Source organism: Gigantopelta aegis, chromosome 6, assembly GCF_016097555.1.
Source record: "Gigantopelta aegis isolate Gae_Host chromosome 6, Gae_host_genome, whole genome shotgun sequence".
In the NCBI taxonomy this organism is placed as follows: domain Eukaryota; kingdom Metazoa; phylum Mollusca; class Gastropoda; order Neomphalida; family Peltospiridae; genus Gigantopelta; species Gigantopelta aegis.
In genome coordinates, this window is record NC_054704.1 from 88,855,446 (window position 1) to 88,876,320 (window position 20,875).

Here is a 20,875-nt window from a genome sequence, read left to right on the forward strand (position 1 = left end):
TTATATCTCAACCTGTTTGATTTCGAGAGCTGACAATACCTTCAGAGCTTTAGACTGCACCAAAGCATTATATCTACTCTAAGACTCTATGTCAGAATTAATCAATATGCTCTAGTGGTATCGTTAAACAAAACAAACTTCATTATATCTCAACCTGTTTGATTTCGAGAGCTGACAATACCTTCAGAGCTTTAGACTGCACCAAAGCATTATATCTACTCTAAGACTCTATGTCAGAATTAATCAATATGCTCTAGTGGTATCGTTAAACAAAACAAACTTCATTATATCTCAACCTGTTTGATTTCGAGAGCTGACAATACCTTCAGAGCTTTAGACTGCACCAAAGCTAGGGAGGTAAAGGGTGTGCACAAAATAAGAAAGCACATAATAAGAAAGCCCAAATTAAGTACCAATATGCTAACCTCAAAACATATCACACCTCAAAATCAATGGAATGTTAAGACATAATTAGATTAAACTAACTTGAAATGCATTTCTGAATATGTACAACTCTTTAATAGCTATTATTAACATTACTTCACTAAAAAGACCTTGATGTGCTCAGAACAGACTAAATGGCTGTTGTGTCCAAATTAGTGAGACATTGAAGCTGAGAACTGTCTTTTTACATAACTTTTACCAACTATTGTGTTAATCTCAAACCACAGATATTTGGAGTTTGTGTATTCAGTCATTTTAATATTGAAATAACAAAGTTTGATAGTATTTACTTCCACAAAAGATATAACCAAAAACATTATGTCATAACACATATAAATTAATATCAATGCTTAACATCTTCAAATGTGTCAAAATTAGAATGCATATTTTATTTTACAAAAACGTTATATGGAAGTTTATAATTTTCTAAAATATATCAGAATTAAAATAGAATAACCTATACTTAAAATGTAAACAATGATTCTGTTTGATACTGATCCTATAATGAACTCACCATCACATAATTGTTTGCCACTTTATACAGATTAGTACATCCCTGAGCATCAGCAAACTGGCGGATCCCGATACAGTTAGATGGGTGCAGCTGCTTCATAAGGAAACTGCAGCAAGCCTCAACAACCTCGGAGAGCTGCAGCAGGCAAGATGTGGCCAACAGACTCTCCACAGTCTCCTCCTTTAGCTCAATCTTCCCTGGAAAACACACAAACTAAATATCAGACAAGATGTGGCCAACAGACTCTCTACAGTCTCCTCCTTCAGTTTAATCTTCCCTGGAAAATATATAAACTAAATATCAGACAAGATGAGCTCAATCTTCCCTGGAAAATAAACTAAATATCAGACAAGATGTGGCCAACAGTCTTTCCACAGTCTCCTCCTTTAGCTCAATCTTCCTTGGAAAACATATAAACTAAATATCAGACAAGAAATAGCCAAGAGCTTCTCAACAGTCAACTCCACTAGCTCACTCTTCCCTGGAAAACACACAAACTAAATATCAGACAAGATGTGGCCAAAAGACTCTCCACAGTCTCCTCCTTTAGCTCAATCTTCCCTGGAAAACACACAAACTAAATATCAGACAAGATGAGGCCAACAGACTCTCCACAGTCTCCTCATTTAGCTCAATCTTCCCTGGAAAACACACAAACTAAATATCAGACAAGATGAGGCCAACAGACTCTCCACAGTATCCTCCTTTAGCTCAATCTTCCCTGGAAAACACACAAACTAAATATCAGACAAGATGTGGCCAACAGACTCTCTACAGTCTCCTCCTGCAGTTCAATCTTCCCTGGAAAATATATAAAAAATATCAGACAAGATGAGCTCAATCTTCCCTGGAATATATATAAACTAAATATCAGTCAAGATGTGGCCAACAGTCTCTCCACAGTCTCCTCCTTTAGCTCAATCTTCCTTGGAAAACATATAAACTAAATATCAGACAAGAAGTAGCCAAGAGCTTCTCAACAGTCAACTCCACTAGCTCATTCTTCCCTGGAAAACACACAAACTAAATATCAGACAAGATGTGGCCAAAAGACTCTCCACAGTCTCCTCCTTTAGCTCAATCTTCCCTGGAAAACACACAAACTAAATATCAGACAAGATGAGGCCAACAGACTCTCCACAGTCTCCTCATTTAGCTCAATCTTCCCTGGAAAACACACAAACTAAATATCAGACAAGATGAGGCCAACAGACTCTCCACAGTCTCCTCATTTAGCTCAATCTTCCCTGAAAAACACACAAACTAAATATCAGACAAGATGAGGCCAACACTCTCTCCACAGTCTCCTCATTTAGCTCAATCTTCCCTGGAAAACACAAAAACTAAATATCAAACAAGATGAGGCCAACAGACTCTCCACAGTATCCTCCTTTAGCTCAATCTTCCCTGGAAAACACACAAACTAAATATCAGACAAGATGTGGCCAACAGACTCTCCACAGTCTCCTCATTTAGCTCAATCTTCCCTAGAAAACACACAAACTAAATATCAGACAAGATGAGGCCAACAGACTCTCCACAGTCTCCTCATTTAGCTCAATCTTCCCTGAAAAACACACAAACTAAATATCAGACAAGATGAAGCCAACAGACTCTCCACAGTCTCCCCATTTAGCTCAATCTTCCCTGGAAAACACACAAACTAAATATCAGACAAGATGAGGCCAACAGACTCTCCACAGTCTCCTCATTTAGCTCAGTCTTCCCTGGAAAACACACAAACTAAATATCAGACAAGATGAGGCCAACAGACTCTCCACAGTATCCTCCTTTAGCTCAATCTTCCCTGGAAAACACACAAACTAAATATCAGACAAGATGTGGCCAACAGACTCTCTACAGTCTCCTCCTTCAGTTCAATCTTCCCTGGAAAATATATAAACTAAATATCAGACAAGATGAGCTCAATCTTCCCTGGAAAATATATAAACTAAATATCAGACAAGATGTGGCCAACAGTCTCTCTACAGTCTCCTCCTTTAGCTCAATCTTCCTTGGAAAACATATAAACTAAATATCAGACAAGAAGTAGCCAAGAGCTTCTCAACAGTCAACTCCACTAGCTCAATCTTCCCTGGAAAACACACAAACTAAATATCAGACAAGATGTGGCCAACAGTCTCTCTACAGTCTCCTCCTTTAGCTCAATCTTCCTTGGAAAACATATAAACTAAATATCAGACAAGAAGTAGCCAAGAGCTTCTCAACAGTCAACTCCACTAGCTCAATCTTCCCTGGAAAACACACAAACTAAATATCAGACAAGATGTGGCCAACAGTCTCTCTACAGTCTCCTCCTTTAGCTCAATCTTCCTTGGAAAACATATAAACTAAATATCAGACAAGAAGTAGCCAAGAGCTTCTCAACAGTCAACTCCACTAGCTCAATCTTCCCTGGAAAACACACAAACTAAATATCAGACAAGATGTGGCCAAAAGACTCTCCACAGTATCCTCCTTTAGCTCAATCTTCCCTGGAAAACACACAAACTAAATATCAGACAAGATGAGGACAACATACTCTCCACAGTCTCTTCCTTCAGCTCAATCTTCCCTGGAAAATATATAAACTAAATATCAGACAAGATGAGCTTAATCTTCCTTGGAAAACACACAAACTAAATATCAGACAAAATGTGGCCAACAGTCTCTCCACAGTCTCCTCCTTTAGCTCAACCTTCCTTGGAAAACATATAAACTAAATATTAGACAAGAAGTGGCCAACAGCTTCTCAACAGTCAACTCCACTAGCTCAGTCTTCCCTGGAAAATACATAAACTAAAATATATCAAACAAGATGTGGCCAACAGAAAATACACAAAATAAATATTAGACAAAAAATGGCCAACAGCTTCTCAACAGTCAACTCCTTCAGCTCAATCTTCCCTGGTAAACACAAACTAAATATCAACCAAGATGTGGCCAACACTCTCCACAGTCAACTCCTTTAGCTCAATGTTCACTGGAAAACACAAACTAAATATCAACCAAGATGTGGCCAACACTCTCCACAGTCAAGTCCTTTAGCCCAATGTTCACTGGAAAACAAACACTAAATAACCAACTACTGTTTCAAAAAATAGCTAACAGTTTCCATTGTTAAAGGGACATTCCCGAGTTTGCTGCAATTTTTAAGATGTTATCGACTAACAGAGATTTTTTAACGATTGTAATTACATATCAAATATATTTTTCTGCATAAAATATTAGTGGCTGTATATTAAACATGTTTCTGATCGTTCTAATATTTGTACTAGGTTAAATTTCTTTTTATTTCCTAAAATATAATTTTTTCGTACGTACGAAATTATTTGAAGACAAAATTCAGTTTGGGCTTCTTACAAATATTAATACGACCAGAAACACATTGAATATACAGACACTGATATTCTAAACAAGAAAATATATTTAATATGTAAGTTTAATCGTAGAAATATTTTATTTGTCAGAAACATCTTACAATGCAGCAAACTCAGGAATGTCTCTTTAACTTTTTTCAGTTTAGTCTTCCCTAGAAAACAATCAAACTAAATATCAAACCACAGTGACAAGATTTGTCCTAGAAAACAAACAAAACTAAATACAATACAATACAAAGTACAGGTACCACACACACAAAGACATTACATTATGAGAAGACAATCAACAACAACTATTTGCACTTTCTATAACTAGAATTTGCAGAACTCATTTGGAAGAACCATTACATATTATATAGGAAATATAATAAGAATAAGTGACTGCATGTAAGAAAATATTTATTAAGCTTTCATAGCCATCATGTGACATACTAAACTGAGTATGTTTATTTGGTGGTTCCATCTCATAAAACCGGGCTCTTAGTCTTCATTAACAACATCCTAACTGGATATTAACAAGTAAAACCAGAGCCAATAACTATCATATCACATCATAACTGGGTATTAACAAGACCCAGCACCAATAAATGTCAATGCCTCCCCAATACAGACAGAAATTAACAATTGCTGAAAGCATAATTATATTACCTTTCAGAGATGAACAATGTAAATGGGTCTGGAAATTGCTTTGGCCGTATCGATAATGAATATGAATGAACCTAATATTTTTGGGGACATACTGACGTTACACAGTGACAACTAAGTTAAGAGTTCTCCAGGCAGATGTTTGTTCATTATATCACATTTTATAATGGTCTCTAACACAACCGGAGTCCTGGAAAGTGATCTGCTTTGTTTAAAACAATAATAACTCACACAGTACGTGGCTCTTCTAGCTCAGCATGGAACAATCTCTTAATTTGATTAATGATACTTTGGCAGACATGCATGGAATATGGGTTTAATGGGTTATGTGTTCAAAACATAAAACAACTTTTAAAATACTGGAGTACAGGTTTTGGCACGTTAATTTTACATGATTATCAATGAAAATTCATTCATAGATTTCAAAACCTTATATTGTGTGTGCCAAGACAATTTGTGTTCATATATCTAAAAACAATGACTGCTTTGATTGCTGACTGTAGCAAAGTGCTGTAATTATCTGTTTAGACAGTCAGTAAACAAAAAAAAAAAAAAAAATTCCAAAACTAAAAACAATATTTAATTACTTAAGATAGTTGTTAAATGAAGACATGTTTCACTGGAATGTGAGCTATATATTGGGGGGAGGGGGAAGGATGTTTGGTGGTTGGTGAGATGTTGAAAGACTTGCAAAGATTACCAATCTGACATTTGTTTTGAGCAGAAGAAATACTGGTAACAGCCAACATCAACAGGTAAGTCGTGTCCAGGGAAGTGGCTGTGTCATAATGGGTGAGAGAACTGCACGGTGATTGTTTACAGAGAGCAAAACAGGCTTCCACTTTGGCTGTTATCTGCAACAAGCATGTAATTACCTGCAAGACAAGACAACTGTTGAAACTGTAGTTCTAGCGGAATGAGACCCCATCTAATTTTGCTGTTTATTACAAACAAGAGCTTTATTGTCCATCAGTGTTTGAGTTTTGACAGGACTGATCGTTTCAGAGAGAAATGCTCAAACTGGTGGGTTCCCAGTGGGACCGGTTCCAAACCACGCAGACAGGCACTCTCCTCAGATAGGTACCAGTGTACTTGAGCAGACTGATGGATGGATAAGTACCCTTTGTGGAAAACAGAAGTGTTCATTTTGTTATTTTAAAACATACAGCTTGCTTAAAGTTGCAGAGACTCTTAACCATCTTATAATGTTATTACAGTAAACCTTACAGAAAATAGAACCCTATTGTCTGGTGGGAAAAGTAACCATGCTCCCAGTTATGAAATGGGTGTGGATAAATGGGGTTTCTGCTAGAATATTTTTTTTACTGATACAAAATCCAATCAGAACTAGTTTTAATAAAAGTTATGTTTTCACTGTTAGCAGTTGCATGACCAGGAGGGCAACATGGTCAAACAGTTTGACTGGTACCATCATCTTCTATCAAATTACATTTATTTAACTTTAGGTTAAAAAAATCAGTCTAGTGACCCACCATGATCACTCACCCTCTTGCACATGCCTAAGATATTGTCTACTGCCTATGTGACTCACACAACATGCCATCATTTTTAACATGAAAGTGCTATTTTAAAACAAAAGTGTAACCAATGGTTGCTTTATGAAAGCATTTCCCCAAGCAATTTCGTAATAAGTTAAGTTAAAGATTGTTTTGTTTAACAACACAACTAGAGATCCTTAAAGGAAACATGTCACGTAAACCATATTTGGCACCAACCATGTACAATTAATTATAAATTGAATCACCTAAAAAAAAAATATATAAAAAATTAATTACTTAAAATATCTCCATAAAAGAACCCCAGATACGAGCTCTTAGCCTTACACTTAAAAGCATTAGTCCGTACCACTCATGAAGAATCTAAGACTTGCACAGCTTACCAAAACAATGAGTGTTCGTTCGCAAAACGTTTTGCCGTATCAATATGAGCTGTTAGTAAATGAAGAAAGACACACATTTACTTACAACAGTGATACTGAAGAAAAAACGGATAGCGAGTCGGAGGGTGGAGAAACTGATGGTGCCAGACCAGACCGGTCGACCAATTTACAGCCCGGAGCCCGAAAGTAACCCGCAGACAAAACCAAAACTCATGTACGCATGTCCGATACCCTGCAATATACACCTGCCAATCAGGAATCACATGTGCAGGCCACGGAAAGAAAGGACCAATTAACTAAAACAACACTCCGATTCTCAAGTCAGCCCGTGGATGAAACATAATAGTTATTTCGACACCGACAGTAGTGGGTTTTTTTGTATTGAACTTCGTGTTGCTTTGGGGCTTCGGGCGATGAGGAACGTTTTTGTAACGTATTCCGCCCGCAGATTAAAAACATTATTTAAAATTATTATTGTTTTCTACACGTTTTTTAAAAACATATTTAAATACATCGTACTGAGATGTATCCTCATGCCAAATCCCATGTTTGTATATGCCATATTTAATTACTTATTGACGTTTCCTTCTTCGGACGGTGAATACAGATTTTGTTATGTAGGCCTACAGCCCTAACATGAAAAATCTTTTTTTTTCCAAAAAAATAAATAAATAAAAAATTCTACATTTTGTTTTAACATATACTCTTCAAAAAAAGAAACGCAAAAGGGTACAAATGGGTTATAACTCCGATTTTATGTTTCCTACCGGTTCATGCTTTGTGAATATAAGGTCATTGCATGTCCCAAACACATTCCCACGGTTACATTCGATAAAACGCAGCTACTGTACAATAAAGTTCCAAAATGTGAATATTCGCAAAAACGCAGCCACGTGCAAACCATGTCACCACTGCACGTGCGTTGTCTACACGTGCAACATGAACACCGACAGTATAAAAGTGCAGGGTGTTCGCTTGCCTGGCCTCTGTATCTGGCCGACAGTTGACAATCCAGGACATGCCACGTCTCAGTGAACCGCAGAGAAACAATGCCATCGGCCGACTAGACGCAGGCGAATCCAGAACGGCCGTTGCCAGGGCATTCCATGTGTCCCAAGCACCATCTCCAGACTGTGGGACCGTTACCAGCAACATGGATCAACACGTGACCTCCCTAGATCCGGTCGACCACGGGTCACTACCCCCGGGCAGGACCGCTACATCCGGGTACGCCACCTTCGGGAATGATTGACTACTGCCACCTCCACAGCCGCAGCAATACCAGGTTTGCGCAGGATATCCGACCAGACCGTACGGAACCGCCTACGTGAGGTAGGAATTCGTGCCAGACGTCCAGTTCGAGGTGTCATCTTAACACCACAACACCGTCGACTCCGACTGCAGTGGTGCCAGATTCATCGACAATGGCCTCAACTGTGATGGAGACAGGTGTGGTTCAGTGACGAGTCCCGATTTCTGCTCCGACGTCATGATGGAAGATGTCGCGTGTATAGGCATCGTGGTGAACGTTATGCGGCAAACTGCGTGCAGGAAGTGGACAGATTCGGCGGGGGTAGTGTCATGGTGTGGGCAGCCATCTCACACACTGGCAGAACTGACCTGGTCCACGTGCAGGGCAACCTGAATGCACAGGGCTACATTGACCAGATCCTCCGGCCGCACATCGTACCAGTTATGGCCAACGCCAACGCAGTGTTCCAACATGACAACGCCAGGCCTCACACAGCACGTCTCACAACGGCTTTCCTACAGAACAACAACATTAATGTCCTTCCTTGGCCATCGACATCACCGGATTTGAACCCAATTGAGCATCTATGGGACGAGTTGGACCGACGCCTCCGACAGCGACAACCACAGCCCCAGACCCTGCCCGAGCTGGCAGCAGCCTTGCAGGCCGAGTGGGCCACCATCCCCCGGGACGTCATCCGTACTCTGGTTGCTTCAATGGGCAGGCGGTGCCAGGCAGTTGTCAACACACGCGGAGGCCACACCCGGTATTGACTCCAGATGACCTTGACCTTGGTGGTGTGTCCTATCACTTACTCACAATGGACTAGAGTGAATTGTGAACAATCCTGCAACATTTGGTAATTATCGGACTCACCATTCAATAATTAAATCAATTCTCCAAATGTTACGACAATGTGGTTTTGCGTTTCTTCTTTTGAAGAGTATATATAAATACATCATGCTGAGGTGTATCTTTGTGCCAAATATGTACAATGTACACCTCGGCATTCGCAACCGAGTACTGTTTTTGTCTCCGGGTAACGTTCGGGCTCCGGGCTGTAATTAGGCGGACACCAAAGTACTATGCGGTGTTGGTGTCCAATCTTTTCTTTTGCGATAAAATACACGCGTCTTTCTTCGGATACAATCCTTTGGAAAACCATAAAAAGACAATACCGATCGTTTAAACTGTTTATTTTTACACCCGAAGGCCGCGCAGTACGGCACTGTTGGACTGAAAAGATCGTAAGCGGCCTCAGATTACAGTTATCTATCCATTTGGTTGTCCAAAATCCGGAAGTTTCACCGCGCAAGTAGTCTGCTGTTTGACTGTGATTATTTCATGGCAGACAGCTATGAAGTGGCAACTGTTTGAATGAAGTGACAGGGGATAGCATGTAGTTTGTAAACATGTGTAACTTGTTGACATTGAAGACTTGTTTGTGGTAATTCCGGCCCATGCAAAAGTAGTGCTTTTTGTGTAAAATGGGTGTACTCCGGCCTGGGTTAGAGGGTGTGTCTGTTTAAACCAATATGCTGGGAGAAAGAGCTGGACAACAGGGGTTGTCCTTTTCAGGGTATGTGTCCCCCATGCAGGCAAAGGTACATACAAAACTTCACGGGCCTGTTGATATTAATAAAAATGTTATAGCCACTAAGGCTATATAGAAACATATAGCGAAATTAATTGTGGTCTGAGGCCAAGCCCCTTACTCCATATATAAACAGTTAACAACAATGGAAGAGTACAGCGGCTCTGACGTCACTTCCCTTTTTTTCCGAACGCTCACGAAGAAATATGCATAAATCGTACTTTGATACTGGTTAGCGTAATTTCTTCATTTTAAGTTAACTACACGTATTTTATTGTTATAAAGTTATTTGTATATTATTTTTATATCATTTTTCTTTTAAAATGAGCTATAATATGGTCTCGTGTCATGTTTCCTTTAATAAGATGCAGAAGAAAACTTCAGAACTATTTTCCAATTTTTTATTCATGCAGTACACATATGTGCATGTAATCTCTTACACGGCAGTCACATTCCACTGTGGCATCTATTTCACTACACATGCATTTGAACGTGACACAGAGAACTCCAAACTCCAGAGCATATCCTACAAATATGTCCAACCTTTGTCAGTATAAGACAACATCTGGCCACAATCTAGAACAATCAGAGAAAAACTCTGGGGCAAAAGAGATAACCTACTGCTGACTGTGGGGTTCATGGAGACAGTAAAATGCTCAATTTGAATTTTAAGGAACATAATAAAAACTGAATGCAGATGAAGAAGAAATTTACCTAGACTGTATATTATAAATGAGATCTAAATAAAATGTTTCAGTGGTGAGTTATAGAAAAACAAATGTTGATTTAAAAATTTTAAAATACACTAGAAGCTGTAGCTTTTATATTTCAATCCCATAAGTTTTTCAAAACACAGAATATATGGAAGTTAATGAAATACTTATTTCTGTTAAATGTGGAATTGGATTTTATTCGAAACATAATTTGTCAAGAATCAATGTTATGATGCATAAGGCATGACAAGTACCTGAACATCAAAGAGAAACTAGGTATGCCAGGGCTAGAAATGAAAAAAAATATCTACATGCACCAGGTGCATGCTGAAAAAAAAGTTACATGCACCATTAAAATTCTGCATGCACCAAAAATAAGGCAACTTCGTTTGTTTTTTTATACAAAGCTATTCGGAATTATTCGGCAATACCTATATTTATTTATTAACAGTACCGGAACGTTATACAACTGCGTTTATTACTGATTCTTGATCAAATTTGAAAATTTCACCCAACGTAAACGCCTTACAGAAATCTATAATAGGCCTATTACAAAAACGTACGAATAGTTGTGTTTTGTATTAAACAAGTTATCAACTTTTTTACGCAATACACAGTACTTGAAAAATATTAGCATGCACCGCGTGCACCCAGTTTTAAAAGTTACATGCACACGCAAAAATCAGCATGCACCGGTGCATGTACTAACACTGCATTTCGAGCCCTGTATGCCACTCAACCTCAACATTCTCATAAAATTAGCTACCATTTACAACTGATTTCCTCAGTATTGAACAGTTCTGACAAGGTCAGCTGAAGAGATGGCGGCATTTGTCTGATTTGTCTGGACATGATGGCATCAGATGGTCAGTTCCCCATTGTGTGTGTTCTGGGAGGACAGTTAATCCAATTAACTGAGAACTAACATACATTCTTGCCCAGAGGAAATTAGTCCACATTATACAGTCTTATATATAGTGACCCAGTGCCACACTTCAGTAACAAGACTGGAGAAGTTTAATCCAGGAATCAATCAATCAGTAGCTCTATTGTACAAAATTCTCAAAACCTGCCTGTATTTAAAATACCGGTACTATACAAAAACAAAACAAAACAAAGTTATTAAAAAAAAAAAAAAAAAATTTAACCCCAAAAATATGCAGCAAGACAAATCGAGATAAAAACACTTAATACAATTTGGTAAAATTTCACTTAGACCCCAGACCTGGCGGCAATTCATGATAAGTTGAAATCCACCAAAAAACATTTGGCTAATTTTTAACTGAGTTTCAGGAATCCCATTCCTGTTTAATTCCAGTAATTAAAAATTACGAGAATCCCATTAGTTTTCCAAACATCATTGTTAATAAAACAAGCATATAGTCCGACATCTAACAACAATGTTCAGTAGAGCTGTAATGATATGATGATATGGTCCTGTATCGCAATATAAGAGTTCCACAATATGATTCAACAATTTAGGGCAGCTGTAGCATCATGATACATATGATATATACATGTTTTAATAACTTTTCAAGAACTTGTACAGATGAATATCTGTTTCAATCAAGACACTAAGTTTTAGACACAAATACCATACAGTGTTATAACAGGAACAAGTAGGGAGTTCGCTAAACCAAGATGGCGGCCAGCAAATTCCTTTGTTTTACCGATAATGGGTCTTTAATTTCAATGCAAATTGTTCAGAATGAGCTTTAATATTAATTATGAAAATTAATAAAACACTTTATTAAATGTCATTAAAATCTATTTTTCTTACTGTGTTGTGTTATTAATATTCTGTTTTATTTATATAAAACAATTAAAATGATCAATTAATCAATTTGCGATCCTCCATTTTTTTTGGTGGCCAAGTACCCATTCACTTCAAGTTGTTCAAGTACATTTAAGATGAACTAATGTCTTCACCTGTGAATGCAGCACTCCATATGTAAAGTATGATGATATGTATCGTATTGCACCCCACTTATCAGGATACATATCATATTGTAACCCATCTGTATAGTTAAAAGTGTTTTATTTAATGACACCGCTAGAGCACATTCATTTATTAATCATTGGCTAGTGGATGTCAACATTTGGTAATTTTTACATATATAGTTTTAGAGATGAAACCTGCTACATTTTTCCATTAGTAGTAAGGGATCTTTTATATGCACCATCCCCCAGACAGGATAACACATACCATGTACTTTGATATACCAGTCGTGGTGAACTGGCTGGAGCGAGAAATAGCCCAATGGGCCCACTGACAGGGTATCAATCCCAAACTGACCGCACATCAAACTAGAGCTTTACCACTGGACTACGTCTCGCCCGCCTCATATGTATACTTACACCTTAATGTTCATCAACATACATTAGAAAATATAATTTTGTCATCCTTTAAAGGTGATCAATTCTACAACCCATCGCACATCAAATGCGCGCTCTAACCCTGAGCTACATTCCATATTTCCTTGTTGCATAGTTACCAGTACCATCAATAACTGTCACTTGCATTCAAACAGCATCCAGAAATCTCTCTACCAATCAAATTAGCTAGTCTTACACTGCTAATGACCTTGTTAATTGGCTAAGCTACCTGAGAATTTGCAAAACTATTTTGAAAGCAATTATTTCAAGTGAAGAATGTACATTTATTTACACCAGATGCAGTGAAGGAAAACACCATGAGAAGTTTGTGAGATGAAAAGCTGTTAACTCCCAGGTTATTAACTTTCTTTTCCGCCTGAAAAACTTTTGAAGAAAATGTTCACTTATGGTAATCCAGAACAGGCAACATATTAAAAATAAACACATTGTAGACATGTTGAAATGGGTATCACATCGGTTCAGTCTTTTCACCTTTTCCCTTGTATCAAGAGAGCAATTTTCAACATAAAACTAAAAATTTATTCATTTCAACTTATTTCCATGCTTATATCCAATTGAGGTTCAATAACGCTGTCCTGGGGACACATGTCAGCTATCTGGGCTGTCTGTCCAGGACAGTGGGTTAGTGGTTAGTGAATGGTAAGTCAATTTAGTGGTCTTACGTCTACCCATTGAGCCGCTAAAACTCGCTTTGAGTGATAGCTAGTACCGGGCTGCAAACCCAGTATCTACCAGCCTTATGTCTGATGGCGTAACCATGACACCACCAAGGCCAATTAAAAACTATATAAAAAAAACTATAATTACACCAACTACAATAAAGTGATGACCACATATCCAAGGTGTTCACTACAGTTAAATTAATATAAATTAATGTTTTGTATGATAGTATGTATCAATCAGTGAACAACATGTAGCTAATCAGAGATGAAATTTTCCTTGTCTTTGCAGGGTTTTGAAATGTTTGGGCTATTGTGACCTTTTGACCAAAGAACCATGGCAGGAACAATTATCAGGTAGTGTCCTAAATCTGGTGTTCTGCAAGAATCTTGAAGTTTTTTCTCCATGATTTGTATAGGCAGTGCACATCTGACACATCTAGCTCAATCGGTAGAGCACTTGCCTGAGGTTCTTGGGATTGAAGGATCAAACCTCCTTGGTGAAACCATTCTCTGACTAGGTTTTCCCTCTCCTCCCCATCCCATCCAGTATCCCACAGCTGGTATATCGAAGGCTGTGGTATGTTCTGTCCTGTCTGTGAGAAAATGCTAATAAAAGATCCTTTGCTGCTAATTGAAGATTGTAGCAGGTTTCCCCTGAAGACCATGTGTTTGAATTATCAAATGTCTGACATCCAATACCCGATGATTAATTAATCAGTGTGCTCCAGTGGTGTCATTAAATAAAACAAATTATTTTATCTCCCAAAAATAATGTAACACTGTTAAATGGATATTATTGGATATATGGATATCGTCAGCAGTAATTACTGGTGTCTGTGATAAATTTATTATTAATTGACAAGATACCGATACAGTAATGATTAATTTTACCCCAAACTTAATTTTTTGCCAAGTTATTTATTTTTCAGAACTGTCATATTTTTTTTAGTTACTTCCTTGCTTCTGCTTACTATTAAGCAGTGTGGGGAATTTCATAATCGATCATCAGTTATAACTGGTTGGCAGCAACCAATCAACTTTTGGTTATACAATCAGTTAGAATTATGTGAACATAAAGACCGATTTCAATTATAAGGATCATACACCTACTGTGATGTTCACCAGGATCTAGACCCTACACAAGGCTAATTTTACCTTTAATAACTCTTCCCCCCCACCCCTATGTACAGATGAAAACAAACACCAACTCCATCAATTCCATCATCTAAACTGGAGGAACAATTAGAGTTGACAATTTTCCCAAACACAATCAGTTGTGGATTTTTATTATCGATCATCACACCGGTAACGTCAAACAGATCAATTTTCAATTATAATTGATAATTGGAACATCAATATATCTTACACCAAAATAAAATAAATCTGCTGTGGACAATCACAATATTTTATTTCAATGTATTAAGCGTTAAAGTTATAGTAGTAACCTTTGATACATTGTGCACAATATAAAATTATACTATACTGCATTTGACAAGACTCAATAAAGAACATTTAATCATTTAAGTATTCATGCTGAAATCACTGAGTACACTTTTGTTATTTAACCTTCAAGAATAGATAACACACATTTTTCTTCATGCGACACATTATTTTTAAACATGTCTTAGGTGTAGTCAATACTCTAGGGTCACACATTATGCATTAATTTGCCATAAACACTCAAAATATGGGTTGTCTTCTACACTTGTTTATCATGTATCAAGATAATCGACCATTGTATGTTGACAGTGAAAACAAACTGATGAAAACCACGAAAACACAGAAACTGATTAAAACAACGGATGTATTTACATTTTGTATCAGGAAACAATCTTATAACTTTAGTGAGATCACGAGTTAATTAAGACTCTAGCTGTGTTTGTATTTCGTATTAGCAATCAATCTTATAAGGTTGGAATCAAGACTGCAACTTTAATACTATTAATAAAACAGACGGCAATGAAGTCAGAGAAAGAAAAAAACTTTTTAGCAGGTGGACGTAATAATTCAAACCCTTTTGTTGTACATTTTACATCTTTTCTTTTGATGTTGAGACAACAGTTTTAAATCAAACAGCAGAATTTTTTTTTTAATTTCTAACTCATTGGGGGTTACCCAGTGAAAAGTAATCTGCAAACCTACAGTTACTGAACCATAAGAGGTTACTGACACAGTGTACGGTAAGAGTCTATCTGGTACATAAACACAATATGAAACTGAATGTTATAAATAAAACTTTACGAAACAGGTTATTAAAGACACTACTGTAACAAACAGTTGGTAACTATATTCTCTTAACTCGCTCTTCCACCTCTACCAAAATTAATAAATCCTATTATCACTAACATTCTTAAAGAAAAAAAGACAAAGTAGAAATGCCCCGACTACTAATGGTTCATCTGTGTGACAGCTGTAATTGGCTTGGAGCTTCACGTTCAGTACAATTAGCCCAGCTGATAGCAAACACTGCATTACGGTCCTGGAGGAGATCCAACGATAACCGTGAAAGCTTTGATTTTCTTACTCAAGAGATGACACACAGGTGGATGGAAATGATCGCGTGCGTTCCTCAGACTGAAGTGAACACACGCTGTGTTCATCCAGCATCTTACAGCCTGTCACCAGAGGATATACAAAGCATCAGGAAAGAAAGGGCTTTGAACAACACCTGAGCAGAGTTTCAAATTATGGCTATTTGGTGTCTAACATTTGGAGATTTTAATATTTGGAGAGAAAGAAAAAGAGACATACAGACAGACACAGCGACACACATAAATGGAGAGAGAGAGAGAGAGAGAGAGAGACAGACACAGCGACACACATAAATGGAGAGAGAGAAAGAGAGAGAGAGAGAGAGAGAGAGAGAGAGGGAGGCAGGGAGGGAGGACGGACCTGGTATTGTCACATGATACGCATACAAAAAGCATCATGGAATTATTTTTCCACAGACAAGACAGTATATACCATGGTCTTTGATATACCTATCAGGGAGTAGTAATTGGGATCCTAAACAAAAATTCAAAATCAAAAGCCATATCCACATACATTCAATTCTGTGACCCATCGCACCTCATGCAAGTGTCCTTATATCCCACCCCATACAAAGCATCAGATGGAAACCACTTAACACTACATAAACATCACTGAGTTAATGAGTCACAGTAATACAGCACTCTGTGCATGTATACTTCATGTATAAACAGACATGGGGCACATTTGTTGCCATGGAATACAAGCTTACAGCTGATGGAGATGTGAAACAATATTACATCAAAGGACTTCTCCACAACTGTACTATACATTTTGTTCCTCTCCCTCTAATAATGTTTTGGAAAGTAAACTAAACAAGAGTCACGGCAATCTAGTGTAAGCTATTTCAAGTTGGTGGTGAGTGGTACAGCCTGAAAAACACATCCAAGTGGGGACACCGATATCAGCGATTCCTGCTACATTGTGTTGCTGCAGTGCACTTGGAGGCAGGAAAAATTCACTTACAGCCAGAGGAAAACCGTCAAAACAATCCAACACACATGATTAATACGCTGCATTGTTTTCAACAACTTGGCAACCTAATAGGCCGGTTAATGAGATCAGACAGTAGTTGAAGTATGGCAGCACTTCATTACTGCGTAGTAAAACTCCACAATTTACAACAGCATTTCATTACTGCATAGTAATTAGTACAACTACACAATTTACAACAGCACTTCATTACTGTGTAGTACAATTCCACAATTTACAACAGCACTTCATTACTGTATAAAAATTAGTACAACTACACAATTTACAACAGCACTTCATTACTGCATAGTACAATTCCACAATTTACAACAGCACTTCATTATTACATAGTAGTACAACTCCACAAGTTACATCAGCACTTCATTACTGCATAGTAGTTAGTACAAATCCACAATTTACAACAGCACTTCATTACTGCGTAGTAGTTAGTACAACTCCACAATTTACAACAGCACTTCATTACTGCATAGTAGTTAGTACAACTCCACAATTTACAGTAGTGTTGGGAATCGGATGGAATTTCATTATCATTCATCAGTTATAATTGGTTGGCACCAACTGATCAATTTTTGATCGCACAAATGCCAGAAAATAATTTCTGTCAGAAACGGTACACAATAAAAAAACAAAACAGATCTTAAGTGCCCTTACTAGATGGTTATGGGTTTAAATAGTTTGAAATTGGACCCTGCATTTCATGCACTTGGACACATTTTAAACAGCAGTTTTCTTTCCATCATCTATCTAAACATTATAAAAATACATTCATTGATTTCCAAGATATTAGGGGAATAAATAATTTTACCGTCTGTACCCTCTGGCAGAAATTCTGACAATCGATAAAAATTATAAAAACATAAGCACCATGCACCTGTTGTGTACCGTTAGTAACTATTTAATATCTTTTTTCTTTATGTATACATGAAAACAAGCACTAACCGCATCAAATTCTATCATTTACACTGGAGGAACAATTATAGGTAACATTTTTCCACACAATCAATTACAGATTTTTATAATCAATTATCACATCGGTAGAGCTATATTGATATACTTCTGTACATCTAGGTTTAAGTCATTAGTACATGTATTAAAGTTTAGCTTACAACTTCTGATTTGAAGTATTCATGAAATGTTAATATTTTTGCACTTTAATCTCTTCTGTTTTCTCATATTGTTGTGCTTTACCTACCACCTCCATGAATCACCCATATGGTCATATTCAACTTAGCTTACCATTCAAAGGATGTAGCTGGAATTAACCTCATTAAGTTAATAAATATGAAGTCTTTAATTGCATTCAAAATGCCATCGATGTAGTTAATTTCAATACATTTGGTTTAAAACTTTCTGCTGAGCACTGTTATAATGTATAATAACATTAGGTTTTTAACCGACATTAATCAATAATGTTAGCATATCAATTGTTTTCCCCCTGGGGGACAGGAATTACAAGAGCGGCTCTGAGATATGATTTATTATCTTAGTCAGCCAAATGATTCAGGACCGAACAGCCATCCGGTCAATCAAGCCCTGATTATCACCCATTCAATTAACGCTAAATAATTAATGCCAACCCTGTCCTTCATGTAACAGGAGGGCCTGGATATCCACATTTAATGGTTTCACAAAGAAATTAATCACGTGCCTCCTTTGATGGGGAGAGTCGGATAGCGCCATGTGTCTGCTGGTTAGCCCAATCCACGGCAAACAGATCTGCTGCAGAGTCTAATAATCAATTATTAAGCATGATTTGAGACTCAAAGTCAACACTGATAAAGTGAAGTCTACAGGAACAACTGTGTGTGATTTGAAATTACTTTCATCCGGGTTAGATTTCTCAACACACATATCAGTGAAGCAGTTATAGTGATTCTATACTTATTTATATCTGGGAGCAAATGTTTTATATTGTATGACAACTAGACAAATCATTTTCTTCTGAGTAAATAGGAAAAAAATTGGATTTTTAAAATAAAAACATTTTAAGATTGAATTTTTTTTTTTTTTTTTAATTAAAAATATAATTTGTAATAATTTGTCAGCTACATGCAATGCACTTTTTGGTTAATATTTTTGTTACTATAATGTAAATCATGAGTTAATATCATGTTTACTGAATATGTTTGAACAGCTGCTTATAAAGTTACAAACAACTGTGTTTTGCTGCACATTTCTCATTTCTTGTCCTATAAACATATGGGTTTTAACTTTCAAAGCAAAGTAAATTAAATGCAAAATATTTTCAAAATATTGTATTTTCAAGAATACATTTTTAATAAATATTTAATAAAAAGGTTTCAAAAACCATTTCAACAAATGTTTTAAGAATACAAATGAGGTACACTAGAAAGCCTATGGTAGTTATCACTGATAAGTATATTGTACAGACAACAAACAAGCTGACAAAGACATAAATGAACAAATTGTGGCAGTGTGATTACTCAGCCCTTAACTACCAGTGACATACATGTATATTACACTGTCAGACTCAAGTGTCAAAATCATATAACATTACAAGGAAGTCAGAGCTGTTCATAATAGCTTGCGCTATAAAACTGCATACTGACTGTTGTCGGTGAAAAACAAACATACATATAAAAGAGTATTACTTTAATTTGAAATACAAATTGAATTAACAGAAACTTCAAAATGTATTTTTCAATAAATGAGGTAATAAAATACTAGATGAAAGCTGTTATGACAATTTACATGTAATTGCAAATGCGCACAAGCATGCATGTGCACACACACACACACACACAGCACAAAATCTTCAAAACATTTTGAAAATAAAGGCAGAACATGGCCTAACAACAGTCTCCTAACAAACATAGGATTACTTACAAAGACCATAAGACGCTAACTCTAGTAATAAATAAAAAGGGAATTCCCAAGTTACAAGCTCTGGTCCAGATCGCACATATGTGTGATACAAGATAAATTTATAACACAGTTTCAAAATGTCTTTATGTCTACAGTAAGATTGAACAGGTCAGTAATAAACTGGTATATCAAACTTACCTGTATATGTGTATGTAACCAAGGCAGCGAGTGCCTCGGGGTCGACGTCTTTCATCTTGATTTCGTTCATGGACGCCTCACGGACGTCGCTGGTGAACATGGCTGCGAAGTAGTCTGAAGCAGCAGTGAGGACGAGGCGGTGCGCGGGGATGCGCTTGGTTCCTGCGACGAGGATCACGTCACACAGCGTGTTCTTGTTCACATAGTCCTCCATCTTCCTCATCATCCTCTCACAGTGGTTGATCGAGCGGAACTCGTCCCCAAACTCGTCCATTTTGTTCTTCCCGAGGCTGGCATAGGTGTGGTGGTTGTTGTGCTGCACTAGGTACCTACAAGACAAGTGACATGGTCAGAAAGCAAGGGCCAAGAAAGAAATCTTAATCTGCACTAGGTACCTGCAAGACAAGTGACACGGTCAGAAAGCAAGGGCCAAGAAAGAAATCTTAATCTGCACTAGGTACCTACATTGTACAAGACAAGTGGCACGGTCAGAAAGCAAGGCCAAGAAAGAAATCTTAATCTGCACTAGGTACCTACAAGACAAGTGGCACGGTCAGAAAGCAAGGGCCAAGAAAGAAATCTTAGTCTGCACTAGGTACCTACAAGACAAGTGGCACGGTCAAAAAGCAAGGGCCAAGAAAGAAATCTTAATCTGCACTAGGTACCTACAAGACAAGTGGCACGGTCAGAAAGCAAGACCAAGAAAGAAATCTTAATCTGCACTAGGTACCTGCAAGACAAGTGGCATGGTCAGCAAGTTGCAAGACAAGTGACACGGTCAGAAAGCAAGGGCCAAGAAAGAAATCTTAATCTGCACTAGGTACCTAC

The 20,875-nt window shown here is 37.4% G+C and overlaps 1 protein-coding gene across 3 annotated transcripts in view; it reads right to left on the minus strand.

The window, feature by feature from the left end:
* LOC121375276 (kelch-like protein 5) overlaps window positions 1–20,875 on the minus strand; it is a 100,747-nt gene that overhangs the window by 14,684 nt on the left and 65,188 nt on the right. For all 3 annotated transcript variants that reach the window (XM_041502651.1, XM_041502650.1, XM_041502649.1), the window contains 2 exons: window positions 20,048–20,376; window positions 959–1,155 (listed from right to left, as the gene is read on the minus strand). In XM_041502651.1, coding sequence (XP_041358585.1) covers window positions 959–1,155; window positions 20,048–20,321 — 471 coding nt within the window. In that variant the 5' untranslated portion in view covers window positions 20,322–20,376. The remainder of the gene's footprint in view (window positions 1–958; window positions 1,156–20,047; window positions 20,377–20,875) is intronic.